Genomic DNA, 20,640 nt, shown 5'->3' on the forward strand with positions numbered 1-20,640 from the left:
AAAATGCTATTAGAAATTCATTCCAGTCTGTAGCACATGCTCAGCTGCACAATTCTGGTCTGGCCTCTTTTACTTCTAGCTTGAGTTTATAGAGCAATTGACGAAAATCAACTATGATTTACCAGAAGCAGCTCCTGCACTACAGGAGTGCGGTATTTAGACATTTTTTGGTTTAGAGCCTGTTAGCAACCTAATGCCAGTCAGGAAGCAGAGCCAGCCAGTTATGAATTAGGCTTTAGAGAGGCCATCAATCATATACTCGCCAATCCTATAACATTTTCACATCAGAGTGGACATTCAGCTTGTGTTGCCAGCTTCTTCTCTGACAGATGTTTTATTAAATCCATTAGAGATTGGGCTTTCTAGGAACTGGGAAAAAAAAAAGGAACACAGATGATGATGATGATGGAGATACTGCCAGATAAAAAGCTATCACAAATTTAGGTATCTTTCCCTCAAAGCCCCTGAAATCCTCTGAGTTACAAGAAAAGACTTTTAAAAATGCAAATATTTCTCTACAACAGAGTTCTAACCACTTCAGTCAGAGCACAGTTTGACTGGAAACTACAAACCTATGTATTCCTGTTACCAAAGGCCTCAGACAAGAAGTCTCAAAAGGGGGCAGGAGGGGGGGGGGAACGGGGGAACTGGAACTGTTATCAGGGGCCTCAGACAAGGATGCACCCAAGGACTGTGACTGGTACATCCCGAAGGAGTACAGATAAACCAGCAGAAACCAGGATAAGGAACGAGACAGTTTTCTCAAACAAAGAGATGAACCAAGTCAAAACTATATATGGAAAAGGAGCTCAGAGTTCATGGAAAGACACTAAGAGGCACCTCTTCACTAACTCCAGAGACCCCCAGGGACCACCAGAGACCCCCATAGAAGCCCCTGGAGACTCAGACCTCATGCATAATGACTATGTAAAATATGATAATTAGTTCCAGGAAATAGAATGAATATGTATAATCATTCCAGAAAATCTAATGCACATGTGTGTAACAGAGCAATATAAGCTTTGGCTAATGCAACATATAGCATGCACGTTGGGTAGAGCGATCCCCCATGCACCCGGCGCCGTAATAAAGAGAATGCCTGCTTCTTAATGCTACATTGGTGTTAGGGAGTTTTTCTCCCGATTTTGGTGACATTCCCACCATACTACTCTTACGGTAAGAACTACACTCTAAAAGCACCTGGAGTGTTTAATACCACTACAAGGTTTAAGAAAAACTGCTGGTTTGAGGACAGGAGATAACCGTGTTATCTTTCTGTGCTGGACTGTCTTTTGTCGGGGTTCGGATAAAAAACCTGAGCGTAAAACCGACAGTCACCACCCAGTTCACCGCTCCGGAGGGGCGCGTAACAACGGGAACAAACCCCACGCGGCGCCAAACGGTGAGACGAGATGGGTAGGCTGGCAGAGGCAAAGAAACAAAAAAAAGGGGGGGGATGTTAGTTTGGAATTTTAAAATATGAGGTGCAAACACCACTTTTTTGGAATTTATGGGCGCCGGGGGCTCCCTGAGGGGTGACCTCAGGTGCGGAGGCAGCGGCGGGGATGGGCTGTGAGGAGATGGCCGGCGCGGCATGGAGGCTCCCCCCGCCTCGCCACACGGCGGCGCGCCCCGCCCTGTCGCCACATGGCGGCCGCGCCCACCGCTCACCACATGGCGGCCGCGCCCCCCTCTCACCACATGGCGGCCGCGCCCCGCCCCCTTCACCACATGGCGGCCGCGCCCCCCTCTCACCACATGGCGGCCGCGCCCCGCCCACTCGCTACATGGCGGCAGCCCCGGCCCCGCCCGGCCCCGCCTCCTTCCCGCCCTGCCGCCGGCGCGGCGCAGCGCAGCGCAGCGTAGGGCCGGGCCCATGTCGGCTCCGCGGGCCGCGGCGCCGGGCCCCGGCCCCGGTCCCGGCGGAGGGACGGCGGCGGCGGGGCCGGGGCCGGCGCGGGGCCGCGGGCTGGAGCTGGACGTGTCGCCGGAGCCGGAGCTGGGCGGCAGCACGCAGACCTCGCACCGGCTGCTGGCCTACAGCGACGCGCTGCTCTCCATCATCGCCACCGTCATGGTGAGCGGCCTCCTCGCGCCGTTTACTTGCCCGTTGCCCCGGTGTTTCCCGCGCCCCTTCCGTGCGGTGTCGCCCTGGAGTAAGAGCCGCCGCCAGGCCTGTGCCCTGGGGCGTTTGTCAGCCGTCTCCGTAACGGACACCGTGATGGGCCCGGGGGGGGGGGGGCAGGCTCGTCCCCGCGCTGCAGGAAATAAAAGTTTGCGCTAGGGAACTGCGGGTGACTGGTTATGGCATGATCCATGAAGGCTTGCCTAAAGTTTGGGGGTTTGGGCTGGGGTTTTTTTTTTTAGATTTTAGTGAAGTTCCCAGTAAGACACATGTGGTGCTAATGGGGTTTTATTATTTCAGATTTTGCCTGTGGCTCACACAAAAATACATCCTGATCAGGTACTGTATGTTTTCTGTTTTGTTGTTTCTTCTGCCTTTGCAAGGATGTATAACACTCTAATCTTCCTGTTTCAGTTCAAGTTACGGCCTTTCCAAAAGACATACCATCAAATGACATAAAGCCAGTGGAGATTTCCCCCAGAGGGAGGAGTTACTGAACCTGAGGCAAAAAAAATTAAATACTGAAGTTCTGAGTAATCTACAAAAGTCATGATTTAAGGCCAGAATGAGCTGTACATCACAGGCCGTAGACTTTATTTAGTTACTGTTACATGAATATGAATTACCTGCCTGAGCAAAAAGTTTTTCAGAAAGCATCTGCTGTTTATAAGGCAGCATCAATTAGAGAATCCACATATAGAGTGCAAACTGAATGCTGATTTTTTTAAATCAGGCTAATTGTAAATGTAGTCATGATAAACAGGTGGAATGAGAGGAGCTGCAGAAAACACACTAATTTTGAAAGAAACAGGAGTGTTGGGCAACATGAATTAGCATTTGAGAAGGTTTACAGTGTTTTATGGTAATTCATTCTTCTGCTTTTAAAAACAGAGCAAGACTCAGTATTGAACATTTTGTCTCATTTAGTTTAGGAAGCTCAAGCGTGATTCATAACACAGCAAATATGCTGCCTGAGTCCGTGTAAACCAGTGTGGTGATACCTGCAAAACTGACGACGACTGAGCCCTTCCCTGCCTCAGTGTTAACAGTCATCACATGAAAACCTGTGTCATGCTTCTGCTTGGGAAGTCGGCGCTGAGAAAATGGAAAGCGCATTTTGTAGCCATCCCGCCTTTGAAATGCATTATTGCAGTGATGAGAGAGTGCATGAATGAGTCACATGGTGGATAGGGCATTGGGAAGCCGTTTTATGGATTAAAGGGATGTGTTGGCACCTTATCTGCCGTTAACTGCATGTTTCAGCGTGCTTACAGGTGCCTAATAAAGCAGTTCCTCTGCATGGATAGTGGGAAAGAGGTTGCTGGAAGAGAACTGTATTCTTGGTGGGTGCTTTCAAACAGTGTATCTTGTGATAGTATGTCGTTCCTGGCTTGCAGACATCGCTAATAACTTCAGAATGCAACATTTACCTTTCTCCTTCCTTTGTTTGTGTGTCACTTTATGTTTTGTTTCAGAAACTAGGTGAAAGTGTTCAGCAGCTCCTTCTAGCGAAAATTGCAGTCTACTTGATGACCTTCTTAATAGTCACAGTGGCATGGGCAGCTCATGTAAGGTAGGAACACTGTGAGTGTTTAATACCACTACAAAGTTAAAGAAAAACTGTTGTTTAAAAGGACAGCAGATAACCGTGTATCTGATATATTTCTGTATTGGATTATCTTTTGTTGGATAGTATTAGAAAGAAACACTACCCTAAGTAGTGACTAAATGTAGTCTTACACTACTGAAAGAGCAAGATAAAGAAAAACAAGCATTATAGCTTTTAAAACTGGAGTTACTCTTTGTTTAACTTCATATTCTAGGTGGAGTTAAACTTAATTTGTGCTAGAACAGCATGACTTCTTAAACTGTGTTCTGCACAAGTAGAAGGACTCAGACATCACAGTTGGTCCAAAGCTCATCTTTCTCAATCCTCAGCAGCACTTCTTACCAAATCAGTGTTGCAGATGCTGCATTTTATAGAACTCCAGACACTGCCACCTACCCATTTCTCAGTTAAAAAGAATTAACATACAGTCATCTTGGGGGGGGGCGGGGAAGGGTGGAGCGAGCAGTTCTGGTCTACTGCCATAGTATGCTGAGGGCTTTTATCCTTAAGAACAAGGAAAGTCGGTCCTGTCTCCATTCCCTTGAAAACCAGCTTTGATCATGTTCTAATGAAGTCACTAAAAATTACTGTGCTTTCTTTAGAGCTCATTTAGTTGGAGGCAGTTCTTGTTTGTCTTTTCCTAATAGCTTGGTTTCTCGGTAATACTCTCAAATATTTACAGTAATTAAATAGCACTCAGTTATAACCCAATGCAACTGTTTGTTTTTTCAAGCTGATAAAACTTATCTGTAGTGAATGTCTTCCAAGTCTAGCAGATCAGCTGAAATGTTGCAGTTGGTCTTTCTTTGATATACTTGTTTTTGGGTAATATGACAGACATCTAAACACTCATAAATCATTGTATATTAGAAAGTGATGAATGAATAGTGTGGTTTTAAAGGAAGCTTGACCTAAATAAGTGTTAGGTCAAATTATCATACTACTGAGATCTTCTAGATTAGGCTAAGAATCAAGTTAGCTCTGCAGCTTACTCTCTACAGCATTGGAATTAGGACAGTTTTTTATTTGAATCTTGAAATTTATAAATTTTGCTATATTTTTTCTTCCCCTGAAGTAAGTGGATTGACCGCACTCTAATAGAGATGTGCAACTTGTAATTCAATACCTGCAATTGTTATTTCACATTACTGCTTTAATCACCATTCCTGTTCTTTGTCTGCATAAGTAAATGCTCAAGCATAGTTTTTAAATGTGAACATTTCCCCGCACCAAGAACTTCGTTAACAGATTATGAGGCAGTTTGCAGAAAAAGCTTATTTTCTATTTGCAATAATAACTGTGCTGTATCTTCACAAGAAATAATTTGAAGCCTTGATATACTGAAAAGATTCGGGTTCTGAAAGCATTAGCTTGCCTCTGTTCTTCCAAGTCAAATATGGAGAAAATCAGAATTAGCTCTTCACAAGGGGGTATGAGACAGAAAAATTAGAAATTCTGGATGCACCCTGAACATCTGCATCTGTTCTGGAAAATCTGTGCAATGCTATTGCAGAGCTCAGCTCCACACACGACATAGCTTAGTCTGAGATCAGTAGTTGGTTGACAACTGATAATAGTTGTCCTGTAGATCCTGAGCCTTATGCAGTTCACTAGCAGTTTCCTGGTGATCCTGTGCCAGGTGATGGAGGAGCTGTTCTGGAGCAAAACTGTGGGAGAAAGCAACCAAGTAGCCTACTCTGTGACTTGGATGCATTTCATTCTATAAATGAAGGGGCAAGTCCTAAGAAAAGTTGTCATTCAGTTCCTGTCTGTGAATCACTCTCAAAGCTCCCATTTTCCAAGGCGTAATGTCCGTTTGTAGCTCTCAGCCTTGTTAGGATTTTGGTATGTGACTCAATGGGTCAGGGCTGACATCTGGGTCACTTTTTCACAGGTGGATTGACTCTTCAACAGCAGTGAAATTGACTGCTCAGCAGAGAATGCAATTTCAGGTGCAGATGAAGGATAGAGGAGAGAAGGAAAAAAAGAAAAAAGCCAATTTGATAAATATTATTCTAATAGTCCTTCTAATAGAAATGAGGTTTTTAATAACTCCTCTGTGGCTGAACTTGACTGTTCACACCTAGCTTTTCAAATTTTTTTAAACTAATGAATGACTTGTGTGTTTGAATTAATGTGCACAACTTGGACTGCTTGTATAAATCATGGAGCAAATGAAATCAGGTTCCCCTCCATCCCCCTATATCATCAATGTAAAATTTGTAGACAGCATTATAATGCATATTTTGGGGAGCTGGCTTGTTCATGGTGTCTTGCCTTGCCTTGGCAGGTTGTTTCAGGTGATAGAGCTGATAGACGATGTCCTCGCTCTTCTAAATCTGGTGAGTCTTGTTAAAATACTTGATGTTTGACTAGCTAGTAAAGGTAACTTTTTTGCATGTTTGCATCTAGATGTCAGAGAGCTTCTAATTCAGATAGCGTAACTCTGCCAAATTTTCAAGCCAGGAAGATATGGAGTTTGAATTCCTCCTTGCCAAAGTGGCAGACTGATAACTAACTTGCTTCTAGCGTGCACGTGTTTAATCATAAGCCAAAAGAAGTTCTGCACCAGATTAGCCTGAAGTTCCTTTGAGTGAACTGAGGAGTCTTCTGTGGAGAAAACTCTTGACTCTAATGATCTGTATGGCATCTGTCCTCCAGGCTTAAGAAAATGAAATGCTGTGTCTTTTGAGGCAAAAGTTGTAATGGTGGATCTGAATTACGGCTATGGTCTCAGCTATCTTTCTGCTTAAATTCCTCAGAAATTCTTTCTCTAGTATGTTTGGAATATAAGACTATATAATGTTTCCAAAGCTGCCTACCACTGAGACACAAATAGTGTCTTTGGATCACTTTTTTTTTAAGCTTTACTCTGTCCTAAATGTTCTTTATTAAAAAAAAAAACAACTTCATTTATTTCAGAGCATGTTTTCTTTAATGAGCTACACTGTAATATTTTGGTTACAGACAGTTGTAATGGAATGCTACAGTGGTGAACATATTCCTGTTTTCATGTAGAGCTTTTTTCTTACTGTATTGTTTAAAATTCTGCTCCCTGACAGTGTGTGTACATACAGTTCATTTAATTTTTGTTAATAAAACTACTGGGTGTAAATTCTATGAGATAATGCTGCAAGAAATTATATGAGAGGAATTGCTTAAGGCATGTAGTTCTTTTCTAATGTAGCTTTCAAAGTAAAACATTTTTGTATGCTTGAGTTTTTTTAATTTGGCCTTTTTTATATGAAATATTTGAACTCAGAAATTAATGCTTTTCACAGGTGAATATCAGAAGCATTTGCTTAGGAGGAAAAATAGAAAGGTGTGGTACTCTTGGCATTGCTATTTTAGAAGAAGACTGTTAAGAAACATAAGCAAAACATTTTTTTGGTGTTACTGGTAACAAAACTTCAACAATTTCTAAAATCAGCCTATATAGTTTGGATAAATCTAGAAGGTGAGTACTGGAGCTCTAAAAAACAAAAATGGCAACTCAGGACTAGCCATTTGTTGCAGAGGTAGCTCAGCTACTTCAGTAATGTCTTTTCTTGAGGCAGCACAAGTATCAAAACTGTGTTGCATTTTCTAGACAAATCTTAAATGACTGGATTGCCGGGTTGTATTTTAGTTAGTGTTTCAGATTTCTTTTTTTTTTTTTTTAGGCTTGTATGATGATCATAACTTTCTTGCCGTACACAGTAAGTCCTTTTCTAATATTTTGACTTATGTTTAAATTACAGGATTTTTCTTTATTTATTTAGAATGACTTTACCCAAAGTATTCAGGAACTCAGGAGACCATTATTGTAGTGTAGGCCCTGAATCCACTGTAACAGTTAAGCTATAATTTTTTTAAATGCATGAGAACATGGTGTAATCTTGAAATGATGCATGCTATAGATCTGGCAGAAAATGGATATTCTAGAAAGAAGGTGGCAGTCATGGAAGGACATAGCTTCTTAGACATCTTTCAAAAATTCCAACTTGACTGATTAGAATTTTGCATTTTGTAAGGGAAATAAAACTGTAACACACTCCTCCTTAGATAGCACAATATTTTGTCTGCCTAAACGGAGTTCTTGATACCACCTTTGACTTATTCAGCAATGTTGCTTCTGACACAGCCAATCTCAGTTGTTAAATCTGCAAATTTTGATGTCACATAGCCTTTAGACCTAGGAGGAATATCTACAGCTGAACACTGCATTAGCAGAACAGAGCTGTTGCTTAAAATGCTGGTTGACTTTCATTATAGGAATAGAAAAAATTGTATGAAGGAAACCTGTTTCACTGTGGATTTTGTATATACATATAACATTATAAAAACTATATATTTTATATATATTCATCAGTATTTGTGTGTGTGTATATGTATATATATGTATACATGTATTTGTGTCTGTGTGTGTATATATATATTTATCAATCCACAGAAAGTAAGGCTGTGGTCACAAAAAGGGTCTTTATTAGCAAGAGCACACACTTTTCACTTTGCCTTCAAGCAGAAATCAGTTTAGAAAGTTGTCAGTGTTACCCTGGCAAGTCTCCAGGTATTTTTTTTTTTCCCTAATGAAGTTGTAAAAGTTAGCATAAAAGGAAGTCATGGAGGTAGAGAACTTGAATTCAAAAAAGGTCTCCCCGTATCAACAATATTCACAGTTACGAACATCTTGTCCCCTGAAAATGCTACCAAAACTACGTTTCAGCTACATGCCAGCTGGTAGTTATAATGAAGACATAGCATCAGGAAGGTTGTGCTTTGGGCCCATCTCTCTTGTTCAGAAGCTTTTGCAGTATCAATGGGGGAGCATAGCTCTCTCTGCAGATGCCTTCAGTTGGGTTGCTGGCATGTGTTTGTGGCTAGAAACTGCATTTAGTGGAATGTTGTTGAAAAGCAAAGTATAACTTAGGTTTTTGTGTTTCAGTATTGAATGAAAAATACTTCATTTCTCTACTGTTATTCCTATATTGCTTCTTAATTAAATGTTTAATCTGGCTGCATTTTTCCTTCTAGTTTTCTTTAATGGCCTCCTTTCCAGATGTACCTTTTGGCATTTTCCTGTTTAGTGTCTGCGCTGTTGTCATTGGCCTTATCCAGGTATTGGAGCTATGCATTTACATTTTCCCTTTTCAAGACTAGATTTTCTTGGGTAGAACTAAAATTAGGTTTATTAACTATGGATATAAAATGCTAGGTGTCATTTTTGTTTGTATGGCATTGTTTTTCAAAGCTATGCCTGCTCCTTCCACACTTGTAGCTCCTTCCACACTTGTTAAAGATGCACTGGGGAAGTAGCAGCTGGTGTACTGCATTGATCTTTGCTGCTGTGGTTCTTGCTGAGTTGCCCAGTGCGGGCTGAGTGAGTCAATGAACATGGGCGTTCTGCTTTAGTTTTAAGTACTTACCAGATGGCATGGTTTTTCCCCTTGGGGCAGTGCCTTGTTCTTTTCTGTTTCTTACTGTGGAGGTCTTTCTCGCTCTTCATTGTAAGATCCAGGGTCATGACAAGCTCTACAGGGCAAATTAAGGTCCTTGTATGTAACATAGTGTGAAATCCCAGAGTTTCTAAGACCAGCCCCCCATGTGAAAGGGAAGAGTAAGTTTCAATATGTTGAAATTTAGTGTTTCAAAATTTCATGGCATTATAGTTGAAATACTGTGTATACTAGTATGTAACAATTTCAGTAACGCTCTTCTCTTTGCAGGCAGTGATAGTAGCCTACGGATTCTATCACCCACACTTACTAAATCAACAGATACAAGTATCTGAAAACCAGAACTTCTATAAACGTCATATCTTAAAGATTATTTTAAGAGGACCAATTTTATGCTTTTTAGCAGCCATTTTTTCTTTTTTCTTTATCCCTTTGGTAAGTTTTTTGAATAGCTCTCCTTTTAAAATGATTAATTAACCTAAAAATTGGACACACCAGTTTGTATTAGTTGTATTTAGGACTAAGCATTAAAAAATTATTCCTAAGCTAAATGTGCAGAACTTCTGTGTTGCCAGTTCTGTGGTGATGTGATCATGGCCGCTATTCTGTGATGAAGTCATTTATTTCACAGAGAGCCATCTATAATTTGATCTATGAGTTTGGGTAGGTTGTGAAATGTCTGGTATCAGAAGTATTTGCTTCATTTGCTCTGCATGGATTTTTTTTTAATGCTTCTCTTATTTACAATTTAAAAGATTTGCTTTTGAAGAGTAACTCAGCAGCTTGCTCATAAGAAGTAGGTGGGATAATGTGGAAAATTACAGGAGTTAAACACCACGTTGCCTAAAAAATAAAGACAAGTGAATATAATTGATGCAGTAAGTCAGGGTTTTGCAGCAAATAAATAAATAGATCAGATATCCAACTTGCATCCAAAACAAATGTTTTTGGCTAAATTCTGCTCTTACACAGTGACTTCCTCACCCTGCTTTGTTAAATGGTAATAAGTTGCTCCTGCTGAGTTGTTAATAGCTTTCATGTTCTTCAGAACCACCACTTGGAACTGAAAGCTAGTTTGTAGATGTATCCTGAGCTTCCCTGCCTCCATCTTATTCTTTAGGAATAGATGTATCTAAGAAACATTCCATGGGAATTGTCAGTGTCTAAATAATTCCCAAATTTGGGAAGAATTGGGTTGATACTGATCGAGTGACACAGAATGATGAAGTCCAAGTGGGAGAATGCCTAATTTTAATTGAAAACACGTTTTGTTTTCTTCCTCTGTGACTTGCATCCTTACTTCCTTCTACTCCCTCACCTTGTTCCCCAGTGTAATTTCTTCTATATCAGTAACAGTCAAATTACTCTCCAGGTTGCTCTTGTGTGAATAGCTTATGATCTGCTGCACTCTGTCTTTGGGACAGAAGTAGTATGCAGACCATGCAGCATGTGTTAGTTCTATCCTAAGGACAGCTGGCACAAAGGGACATAGAAGCAGTTACGTACCTTAAAAACAGCTCAGGAAACAGACACTATTAAAATGTTCTCTTGTCTGGTAAACCTGTTGAGATGTTCTCAAATTTCAGAGAGGTGGGATTTTTTTGTAGTAACAGTGCTTCACAGAGATGCTCAACATAACTTTAATGAAGTCAGCTGCTATAAAGGAACCAGAAGAGATTTGTGCAGTTTTATGAAGTTTATATAGAATAGTGGTCAAAAGCAGCAGGGCACTCTGTCCTTGGCAGTGTCCTTCACAGGTGTTTCTCTGGCCCTAGCTTAAGAAACCCTTGAACCCTCTTCCTTCCCACTCCTGTCCATCTGTCACCTTATTCCAATTCATCTTTTTTGTGCAGCATGCTGAAATTACAGAAGTGATTCAACCAAAGAAAGTGATTTTTTTTGCAGTTTTTTTCAGCTGTGGCCATTCCCATTACTACATGGTTATCCAGACAGCTTTGCCAGCACAATGCAGGGCTGCCTGGACAGTTCATTTGATAAACAGGATATTTCCAGCTGAATGGCAAGTGACAAATAACATTAGAAACATGGGATAGTTCCCCAGCTTCCAAAGAAATGATTGCTACATTCTTGTTAACAGAATTATCTCCCTTTCTGTTTTAGCTTGCCTCATTGCTGATTCTAAACCAAGTATTGAGGTTCTAAACTAGTTATTAGATTACACCCATAATATTCAGAAGGCAGATTAGCTCTTTCCTTCAGTTATGGTGCCCAGGTGTGTTTTTATAGAGGTGCGTGTGCATTCAGTTGTTGCCCATTCAATCGCTGTCCAAAAAACCCCATATGTTTCAGATGAACCTCTTCCGTGTCATAGAGTCAAGATTTGTTTTTCTTTCATGTGATTATACCTAAAGATTGAGAGTAATCACTTAATATTAAACTTGGAAGCAAATTTATGTTTCAGTAACTAAACTAAAACTGTCTTGATTCCTCTCCATAGTCTTATGTACTGCTTGGGCTCGTTATCGTTTTTCCACACCTCACTCGATTCATTACGTGGTGTAAAACCAAGATTGTTGGTGAGTAACAATATTCATAAGGAGTGCATTCAGATGCATTGTATGTTGTCAACTTGTTATCCAAAGAACACAGTATTAAGTAAATTCTTTCTACTTCCATTTTCATTGTTGGTATTCAGAATATACTGATCTGGGGTTCTATTGCTGTGCTTTCCAGACTGTTTTCCCTCCGCCCTCCCTCTTTTCCTTCATTTGATACTTGATCTTTGTTGTTGGGTTTTTTTCCCCATGTTTTCCTTAATTTGCTACTTGATCTGTGTAAGGCACATGTCACAAGATAGTTTCTGAAAGCAGAACCTCTCTGTTTTTTCCTGAATATACATGCGCGTGCGCGCGTGCACACACACACACACACACACACACACACATATGATGGCTGCAAACTACCTGTTCTTCTTCCCCATTAAAAAGGTTACATAAGCATTGAAGAATACAGGAAGCTCTCTGCCTGACTCACTTTCTTCCCAGCAATACTGTATGTTCCCACATTCTCAAGCTAATAATCAACAGCATATCTGAGAGTCTGTAACAACGAGTAGTAGTAGTAGTAGTATAAGCCAAGCACTTCTAGGGTAGTCTGCTGTTTAGTGTGTTACCTCCGATTAATGTAATTACTGTGGTCTAAAGATATTACTGCGCACATGCTTTAAGTCAGTCTAAATCTGCTCCTTGCTGTATTGTCTTTCCACCTCCCTTGTATCTGCCCTAACAATTGCACAACCACATCAACAGCTCATTAACTCTACCAGAAAAGAGGCTGCTAGTGCTAAAATAAAGGAGAAAGTGGTATCATGAAGGACTGCCCCCCTTTGGCAGCAACATAAATTGACCACAAAACCATACCCAAGAGATCATGTCCTTGGAATTAACACCACATAAGTGAAACAGCAGCAAAACACTTTTGTGTTTGTGGCTGCTGCTCCTGTTTAGCCTAGTGTAACTCCATCTGTGTTTACTGCTGGTGGGAACACACTTTTGGCTCTGCCATGGGGCAGTAACATCTGACAGGGAGGCAGAAATGCTTTGAAACAGCTGAAACCAGAGTCTCAAAGCCAGAGAATAAACACATACCAGTATTGCCTGTGCCTACTGCAACAGGTCACTGCTGTGTACGTCTCACCCTGTCAGATGGCTAACACTTTGTGCTGCAGAGAAAAAGAAAATGTCTTCCTGGTCCTGTCTGCCTGGAGCAGAGATCTTTGCTGTTTGTTTTTTGTTCTGTAAGTTAGCGCACTAATAACTGAGATGTGATTACACTTGCTTTTTCTTTCAATTCTTCTCTTTACTTGCTCAAGAACCTGTAAAGCTTTTCCTTCACCTTGTCTATATTCCCCGAGTGGTGCAGCATGGCTAGCAGGGCAGTCCAAAGCCCAGCCTTCAGGGATGAGTTTGACATCTCCCTTTAAAAGCTCTGGAGCCCCATCTTCTGACCAAAGACTGGATTTATTTTAAAGCAGGTGGTTTGATTCCCTCAGTGCTGCCCAGCTCCAGTGAGTTCTTTTCCCCCCATGCAGTTCTCCACACTGAGTAGAGGAGCCAAGCTATTAGATGCTGTGCAGCACCTCAGGAAGCCCTGTTTTGTTTAGCTTAAATATTTTGCTTAATTACAGCTTCAGGTCATTATTGACTCGGTAGAAACAGTCTGCCATGTACTTTAAAGGACAGGGTTTTTGTTCCTGAAGAGCTTGTTGTCCCAGGAAGCAACATGAACCTCAGGGAGAGTCACAGTTGCAGAAGAAGGTGTATGGCTGACCTGTTTGGATGAATGGCACTCTTACTTCTACAGAAAGATTTGGGCGGGTGGGGAGAAAGAGAAGGGGTGATCACAGCTTTTTTTTTTTTGTACCTTGTTTTATACTTCCTGATTTTTGTCTTTTATTAGTAAATATTTGGATTTGTCTTCCAGGTCAGAGAGATGAAGAAGAACACAGTAGCTTAGAGACTTTCACATTTTACCTCAGTGAGCCTCTGAGTAAGGAACGAGTAGAGGCATTCAGTGATGGAGTCTATGCTATTGTAGCAACCCTGCTTATTTTGGATATATGGTAAGGCTTTGTACTGGCTCTTGCACTTTGTGTTGCTAAATACAGGCCTACCTCGGAGATATTGTGGGTTCAGTTCCAGACCACCACAATAAAGCAAATATCGCAATAAAGCCAGTCACACAATTTTTTTGGTTTCCCAGTGCATATAAACGTTATGTTTACACTATACTGTAGTCTATTAAGTGTGCAGTAGCATTATGCCTAAAAAAACAATGTACATAATTAAAAAATACTTTATTGCTAAAAAATGCTAACCATCATCTGAGCCTTCAGCGAATCATAATCTTTTTGCTGATGGAAGATCTTACCTTGATGTTGATGGCTGCTGACTGATCAGGGTGGTGGTTGCTGAAGGTTGGGGTGGCTGTGGCAATTTCTTAAAATAAGACAGCAGTGAAGTTTGCTGCATCAATTGACTCTTCCTTTCATGAAGGATTTCTCTGCAGCATGCGATGCTGTTTGATAGCATTTTACCCACAAGAGAACTTCTTTCAAAATTGGAGTCGATCCTGTCAAACCCTGCTGCTGCTTTATCAACTAAGTTTATGTATATTCTAAATTTTTTGTTGTCATTTCAACAATGTTCACAGCATCTTCACCAGGCGTAGATTCCATCTGAAGAAACCACTTTCTTTGCTCATCCATAAGAAGCAACTCCTCATCCTTTAAAGTTTTATCATGAGATTGCAGCAATTCAGTCACATTTTCAGGCTCCACTTCTAATTCTAGTTCTCTTGCTGTTTCCACCACATCTGCAGTTACTTCTTCCACTGAAGTCCTGAACCCCTCAAAGTCATCCATGAGGGCTGGAATCAGCTTCTTCCAAACTCCTGTTAATGTTGATATTTTGACCTCCTCCCATGAATCATGTATGTTCTTAATGGCATCTAGACTGGTCAATCTTTTCCAGAAGGTTTTCAGTTACTTTGCCCAGATCCATCAGAGAAATCACTACCTATGGCAGCTGTAGCCTTATGAAATGTCTGTCTTAAATAAAAAGACTTGAAAGTCGAAATTACTCCTTGATCCATGGGCTGCAGAATGGAAGTTGTGTTAGCAGGCATGGAAACAACATTAATCTCATTGTACATCTCCATCAGAGCTCTTGGGTGACCAGCTGCATTGTCAGTGCACAATAATATTTGGAAAGGAATCTTTTTTTCTAAGCAGTAGGTCTCAACAGTTTGCTTAAAATAAACCATGTAAACCATGTTGTAAACAGATGTGCTGTCATCCAGGCTTTGTTGTCCCATTTACAGAGCACAGGCAGAGTAGACTGAGCATAATTCTCCAGAGCCCTAGGATTTTCGGGATGGTAAATGAGCATTGGTTTCAACTTAAAGTCACCAGCTGTATTAGGCCCTAACAAGAGAGTCAGCCTGTGCTTTGAAGCTTTGAAGCCTTGAAGCCAGGGACTGACTTCTCTCTAGCTAGGAAAATCCTAAATGGCATCTTCTTCCAATAGAAGGCTTTCATCTACATTGAAAATCTGTTGTTTCGTGTAGCCACCTTCATCAATTCTCTTAGCTAGATCTTCTGGATAACTTGCTGCAGCTTCTACATCAGCACTTGCTGCTTCACCTTGCATTTTTATGTTATGGAGACGGCTTCTTTCCTTAAACCTCAGGAACCAACCTCTGCTAGCTTCAGACTTTTCTTCTGCAGCTTCCTCCCCTCTCTCAGCCTTCACAGAGTTGAAGAGAGTTAGGGCCTTGCTCTGGATTCGGCTTTGGCTTAAGGGACTATTGTGGCTGGTTTGATCTTCTATCCAGACCACTCAGACTTTCCCCATATCAGCAAGAAGGCTGTTTTGCTTTCTGATCATTTGTGTGTTCACTGGAGCAGCACTTTGAATTTCCTTCAAGACCATTTCCTTTGCATTCACAACCTAGCTAACTGGTGCAAGAGGCCCAGCTTTGGGCCTCTCTCAGCTTTCGACATGCCTTCCTCGCTAAGCTTCATCATTTCTAGCTTTGGATTTCAAGTGAGAGATGTGCGACTCTTCCTTTCCCTTGAACACTTAGAGGCCAGTGCAGGGTTATTAACTGCCCTAATTTCAATATTGTTGTGCCTCAGGGAATAGGGAGGCCCGAGGAGAGGGAGAGAGACGGGGGATAGCCGGTCGGTGGAGCAGTCACAACACCCCCAACATTTATCGATTAAGTTCCCCACCTCATATGGGCACAGTTCATGGTGCCCCAAAACAATTCCAATAATAACATCAAAGATCACCGATCACAGACCACCATAACAGATATAATAATAAAGAAAAAGCTTGAAATATTGTGAGAATTACCAAAATGTGACACAGAGACACAAAATGAGCACATGCTGTTGGAAAAATGGCACTGATAGACTTGTTCGACTCAGGGTTGCCACAAACCTTCAATTTGTAAAAAATGCGATATCTGTGAAGCGCAATAAAACGAGGTATGCCTGTATAATGTTAAGTTGTGTCTATATGTAATTTTTGAGAAATAAAAATAAGCATTGTCTTTGACTTTTAAAGTCTGCAGTGGTTACCATAGGTACAATTATCTAAAGCATACAGAGCATGAAGGAGAGAGTCTTCTAACATGCACATTTCAGCAGTAGCGATCAGTCTACTTAGTGTATGTTGGGGTGGGAGGATGTACTTGGAAGTCTTGAAGAAAAAAGCTTGCTTTATATTTCCAAATGAAAGGCACATATCAATAAAAGATGTTTAGTCCTACGGGCAGCTCTATTATATTAACCAAAAAGAAAAACTACTTTTAGATTTCCTTTCAGATCCAATTTATATGCAGGACTTTTATTTGAAATACTTCTTTTAACTTACATATTAGAGAAGTACAAATAAAGTGGATGCCTGTTCATTCGTACTTGTTCAGATTAAAACAGCATAGTTCAGTGTTGTTCCAGGTCTGTTTTTTTTTTATCATTAACATGAAAAGTAAAGTAAGTTTTCTCTCCACAGTGAAGACAATGTTCCTGATCCCAGAGAAGTTAAGGAAAAGTTCCATGGCAGCCTCCTTGAAGCTTTAAGTGAATATGGACCGAACTACCTTGCCTACTTTGGCTCTTTTGTAACAATTGGTCTTCTCTGGTTTGTCCACCACTCACTTTTCCTTTATGTAACAAAGGCTACACGATTAATGGGACTGCTTAACATACTTTCATTGGCTTTCATTGGAGGGCTTCCACTGGCTTATCAGCTAACCAGTGAATTTGCAGAGAAGTCTCACAATGAAATAGAAGCCATTCAGGTCAGCTGTGTTATCACTTTCTTTGCCAGCATATTTCAGTTTGCAATATGGACTACAGCCCTCCTCCATGAAAGGGAAACTTTGCATCCTTTTGCTAGATATGGTGGCAAGGAGCATGCCTTCATGTTTGCCAAGCTTGCTCTCTACCCTTGTGTGAGCCTTGGAGCCTTCTTTCTAACATGCTTGTTAAGTGAATTTAGCACAGCAATTTTCCATCTTATGCAGATTGTAATCCCATTTGCTTTTCTTGCCTTGCGCATTTTTGTTAGGATTTCCTTAACTATCATAAAGTCTGTGATGTCTCTCTCCAGACGGAAGGTTGTGTTGCTAGAAGAGGAGGAGGCATGTTTGTCTCCTAGTGAAACACTGTCCTAAATTTCCATGCGTTGCACATGAAAATGTAACATTACTTTAGTTCTAACTCACATTGAATTAATGTATGGATTATATTGATCTAAACTAAAGCTTGTGTTGATCATAACGAGCATATTTCAGTATGGTAGTGCTTAAGACCCCTTCTCCAAAACATGTAATTGAAAAAAGCTGGATAAGTAGGAAAGAGGAAGAAAAGCATGTTCTCCTTTGTTTAAAATTACCTCTTTGGAAGAAATGCTGTTTGAAGTGTAACTGCAGTGATGATCACTTCAGAAGCACACAAACAGATGCTCAACAAGATGCCCTTTTTCTGACACATGGAAGTCATTGTGGCAGCCAAACACAGGTATAGTTAGAAGATGAGTATGCTGCTATATGAAGAGCAAGCGAGGCCTGAAGACATGAAGGATACCTCTGAATTTCTGGATGGTGAATCAGTAGAACATTTATGCATACAGATTGTTGGGTTTTTGTTTGTTGGGTTTTTTTTATGGTTATACTGCCTCTTCTGCAAAACCACAGAGTTGTGATAGCATTTCAAAAGCTACTTGCTTTTGAATGGCTCTGAGCATGAGTTTAGGTGGGAGTTGCAATTGTGACTGATATGCAGTCTTCCAGGCTGCCTTAACACAAATTCTTCTTCAGTTGTACTTGACTTTTTTTAAAAAGGATGTTTTCAACAAATGAGGATTCATGTGGCTACCTATCCAAGGTCTGCACCTTGTAATGTCCCAGGGAAGAAACTTGAAGAACTGTGGGACCACCAGTAAATTTGTTTTTGGCTGTGAAACAAGCTGCCCTTTTGAAAAGAAAGATTTGGATTTCTCAGGGTTTTTGTGTCTATTCTCATGCCCGTTGAAAGGAACCTCCTTGAAAAAAGTCTGTCAGCTTGAAGACATGATTTAGGAGTCATAGAGGTTATGAGACTTTCCTGCCACCTCTGAAAATTCCCCCTCAGGCCAAGGAGTTGAGTCTGTCCCTATGTAGAGGCTAGCTGAGGAGTTAATACAATGAACTCCTACAGATTTTTGAGTTTCAGTAAGAGGGTCAAAGGAACTAACCCAGTAGGAGTTCTAGTCCCTGGAATATTGGGTTCTTCAGGCCTGTATGCAGCTGCTCCAACTTTTCCTTGCATAGAGCAGTATAGAGGGAGTATGCAAAGTCATGTGGGCTCTGGTTCCCTGGAATGTTATACATTTCTTTTGGGCAGAGCCATGAATTTGTATCTTGAACTTAGTGCCTGATAACTTTTCTGCCATGTTCAAAGGTATTTGAGGGATTTTGGTTTTCCTCTTAAAAATACTGTAGCAAAGAATGGCTGGAGTAACTGTTAGTGAAAACAAAAAATCAAGGTTAGTTTCAGCCTAGATCAGTCTGAAAGCACTTTTGGTTTGAAGCACCTTGGTATGAACACGTAATGTTTAGTGTTAGGTACTTCATGTAAGAGATTGTCTTCAGATATTCTAGGGATTTTATACCTGGTTGATGCTGAAGGGCTTGCAGTGAGGTTGTGCACTGTGTTGTGTATTGCTGGGTTCTTGTGATATTTAATAAAAGCACTTTTGGTTCTATGTGGTTTTGTTTCTAATGTGAATAAGCAGTGAATATGTGTATTTGTAATAAACTAAAATGAGTACAAAAAAAAAAATCAAAGCCTCTAGCTCTTAAATTTGATCTATGTAGCAGAAACAAAGCCTGATGTTTACAATTAAAATAATGCTGGAAATCTCTTTACTTTCTTCCATGAAAAAATAAATACTGTTCCATCTCAGGAATAGAATTAAATTAATTAAACTGAGCATATAATAGTGATTTGCTTCTAGACATGAAGGTGTACTTCTTAGATGGTTTGGTCATTCTTGATCTCCATTCTCATTCTAGTACCTTTTGGCATAATAATTAAGTAAATTAAAGCCAAGTGCTCACCAAGTGTGAGTGAGCAAGCTGTTGGAAGTTTGGCAGTTTGAGGCTCAGGTTTGACTTGGTGTGGGGAAAAAAAAAAAAAAAAAGATTTGTGATAAGTAGTGCTTTCATACCCAGATCATCAAAGAAACATTGAAACATCTTCATTTTATGAGAATGTGAAACATGATCCAGAATATTTACTTAGTTGCCTACAACATAACAAAAACATGTTATTAAGATTCAAAAAACACACAGACTTATACTTACTAGTCTTTGTTCATGTGTTCTTTGCCCTCAAGATCAAAAATTTTAAATGCAGTTAATAAAGTTTCTTTGGGATCAGTACCTGAAGAAAGCAATATGTCAGCATGGCTCAGTTGATAGCATATCTATTTGGGCTAGAAGCCTGCTGGTTCGAGTCTTTAAGAACATGGTCATGCAAACAGCTAAGGTGTTTTATTCCATTGCTCACACTTCTGTCTCTGCACTACAGCATAGGAGGACAAAAACATTAATGGTTCCAAATGTCATTTCCTTAGATTACAAGATGCTTTTAAGATGAAGTAAAAATATTGAGTCCTTAGCTTTTAAAAACAGGCTGGAGGATGGGGACTTGTAGCTTCCTAGTCTTATCTTCTGTGATAGATGAACACTATTTTGCAGTATGATGGCTTCTCACTGCTGAAGGAAATGTGATCAAATACTGAAACACGGTGCTGGATGGTCAAAGTATTTTATAAGGCATGGATAAATATGCTAGTCATGAATTAGGTTTGGGTGAAAGTTCATTCATGTCATGCTACTATAAAAATGTATTATTAATGTAAAATGCTTAATAAAACTGGAAGAAGACAGTTTCCAGAAGACAGCAGACCAAATTTGTCAATATTACTCATGAATAAGAGCCTGCATCCCAAATTTAGGATCCTTAAGACAATTTCTTTCTGTGTTTAAAAGACTAATGTTTCTGATATGAAAGCTACAGCCCACTTGTGCAATACCAAGAAAACCCTCTTTACTGAAAAGCCTGTGTAAGTAGAAAAAAAAACCAAAACAGTTATAATATTTTGGAAGGAGGGAGTATGGCACTCTTAATTTTAGCGGTAAAACTCTCCCAAACTCCTAAAAGTGGCTTTTCCCTTTTTTTAAATACTGTACATGTTTACTTGCACATACTGGCTTTTTTAGCGTTAGAATTGGCTCAATTCCAGATTCCCAGAGGCTGTGTTACAATTTGCCTGGATACCTGCAATTCGATAGGTGTTATTTATATTGTCAAGGTCTTTGTGTGAAGCACACAGGCAATTAAATTAACTATCAATGTTTCAAAATAAAAAATGGCAACAGTGCTGTTCTTTAAGTGC

The 20,640-nt window shown here is 40.4% G+C and overlaps 1 protein-coding gene across 2 annotated transcripts; it reads left to right on the top strand.

Moving 5' to 3' along the window:
- The first annotated feature begins 1,975 nt into the window (after positions 1-1,975).
- Positions 1,976-18,940, top strand: TMEM175 (transmembrane protein 175). 2 transcript variants are annotated; one of them, XM_067316137.1, is made up of 10 exons: positions 1,976-2,077; positions 2,426-2,464; positions 3,601-3,698; positions 6,025-6,076; positions 7,397-7,432; positions 8,748-8,831; positions 9,440-9,604; positions 11,628-11,706; positions 13,613-13,751; positions 16,708-18,940. In XM_067316137.1, the coding sequence occupies exons 1-10, from the start codon at positions 2,075-2,077 to the stop codon at positions 17,369-17,371; spliced, it is 1,359 nt and encodes a 452-aa protein (XP_067172238.1). In that variant the 5' UTR covers positions 1,976-2,074; the 3' UTR covers positions 17,372-18,940. The 2 variants fall into 2 exon arrangements, with proteins under 2 accessions (XP_067172238.1, XP_067172237.1); XM_067316136.1 differs by lacking the exons at positions 1,976-2,077; positions 2,426-2,464 and having other exon boundaries at positions 3,612-3,709.
- The last annotated feature ends 1,700 nt before the right edge of the window (positions 18,941-20,640 follow it).

The sequence above is a fragment of the Apteryx mantelli genome, chromosome Z, assembly GCF_036417845.1.
Source record: "Apteryx mantelli isolate bAptMan1 chromosome Z, bAptMan1.hap1, whole genome shotgun sequence".
Taxonomy (NCBI): domain Eukaryota; kingdom Metazoa; phylum Chordata; class Aves; order Apterygiformes; family Apterygidae; genus Apteryx; species Apteryx mantelli.

Excerpts from the sequence above, each read along its gene's own strand:
- TMEM175 (XM_067316137.1), top strand. Across the intron at positions 3,699-6,024 it reads GCATGGGCAGCTCATGTAAG|GTTGTTTCAGGTGATAGAGC; the intron begins GTAGGAACACTG and ends TTGCCTTGGCAG. Across the intron at positions 9,605-11,627 it reads CTTTTTTCTTTATCCCTTTG|TCTTATGTACTGCTTGGGCT; the intron begins GTAAGTTTTTTG and ends TCCTCTCCATAG.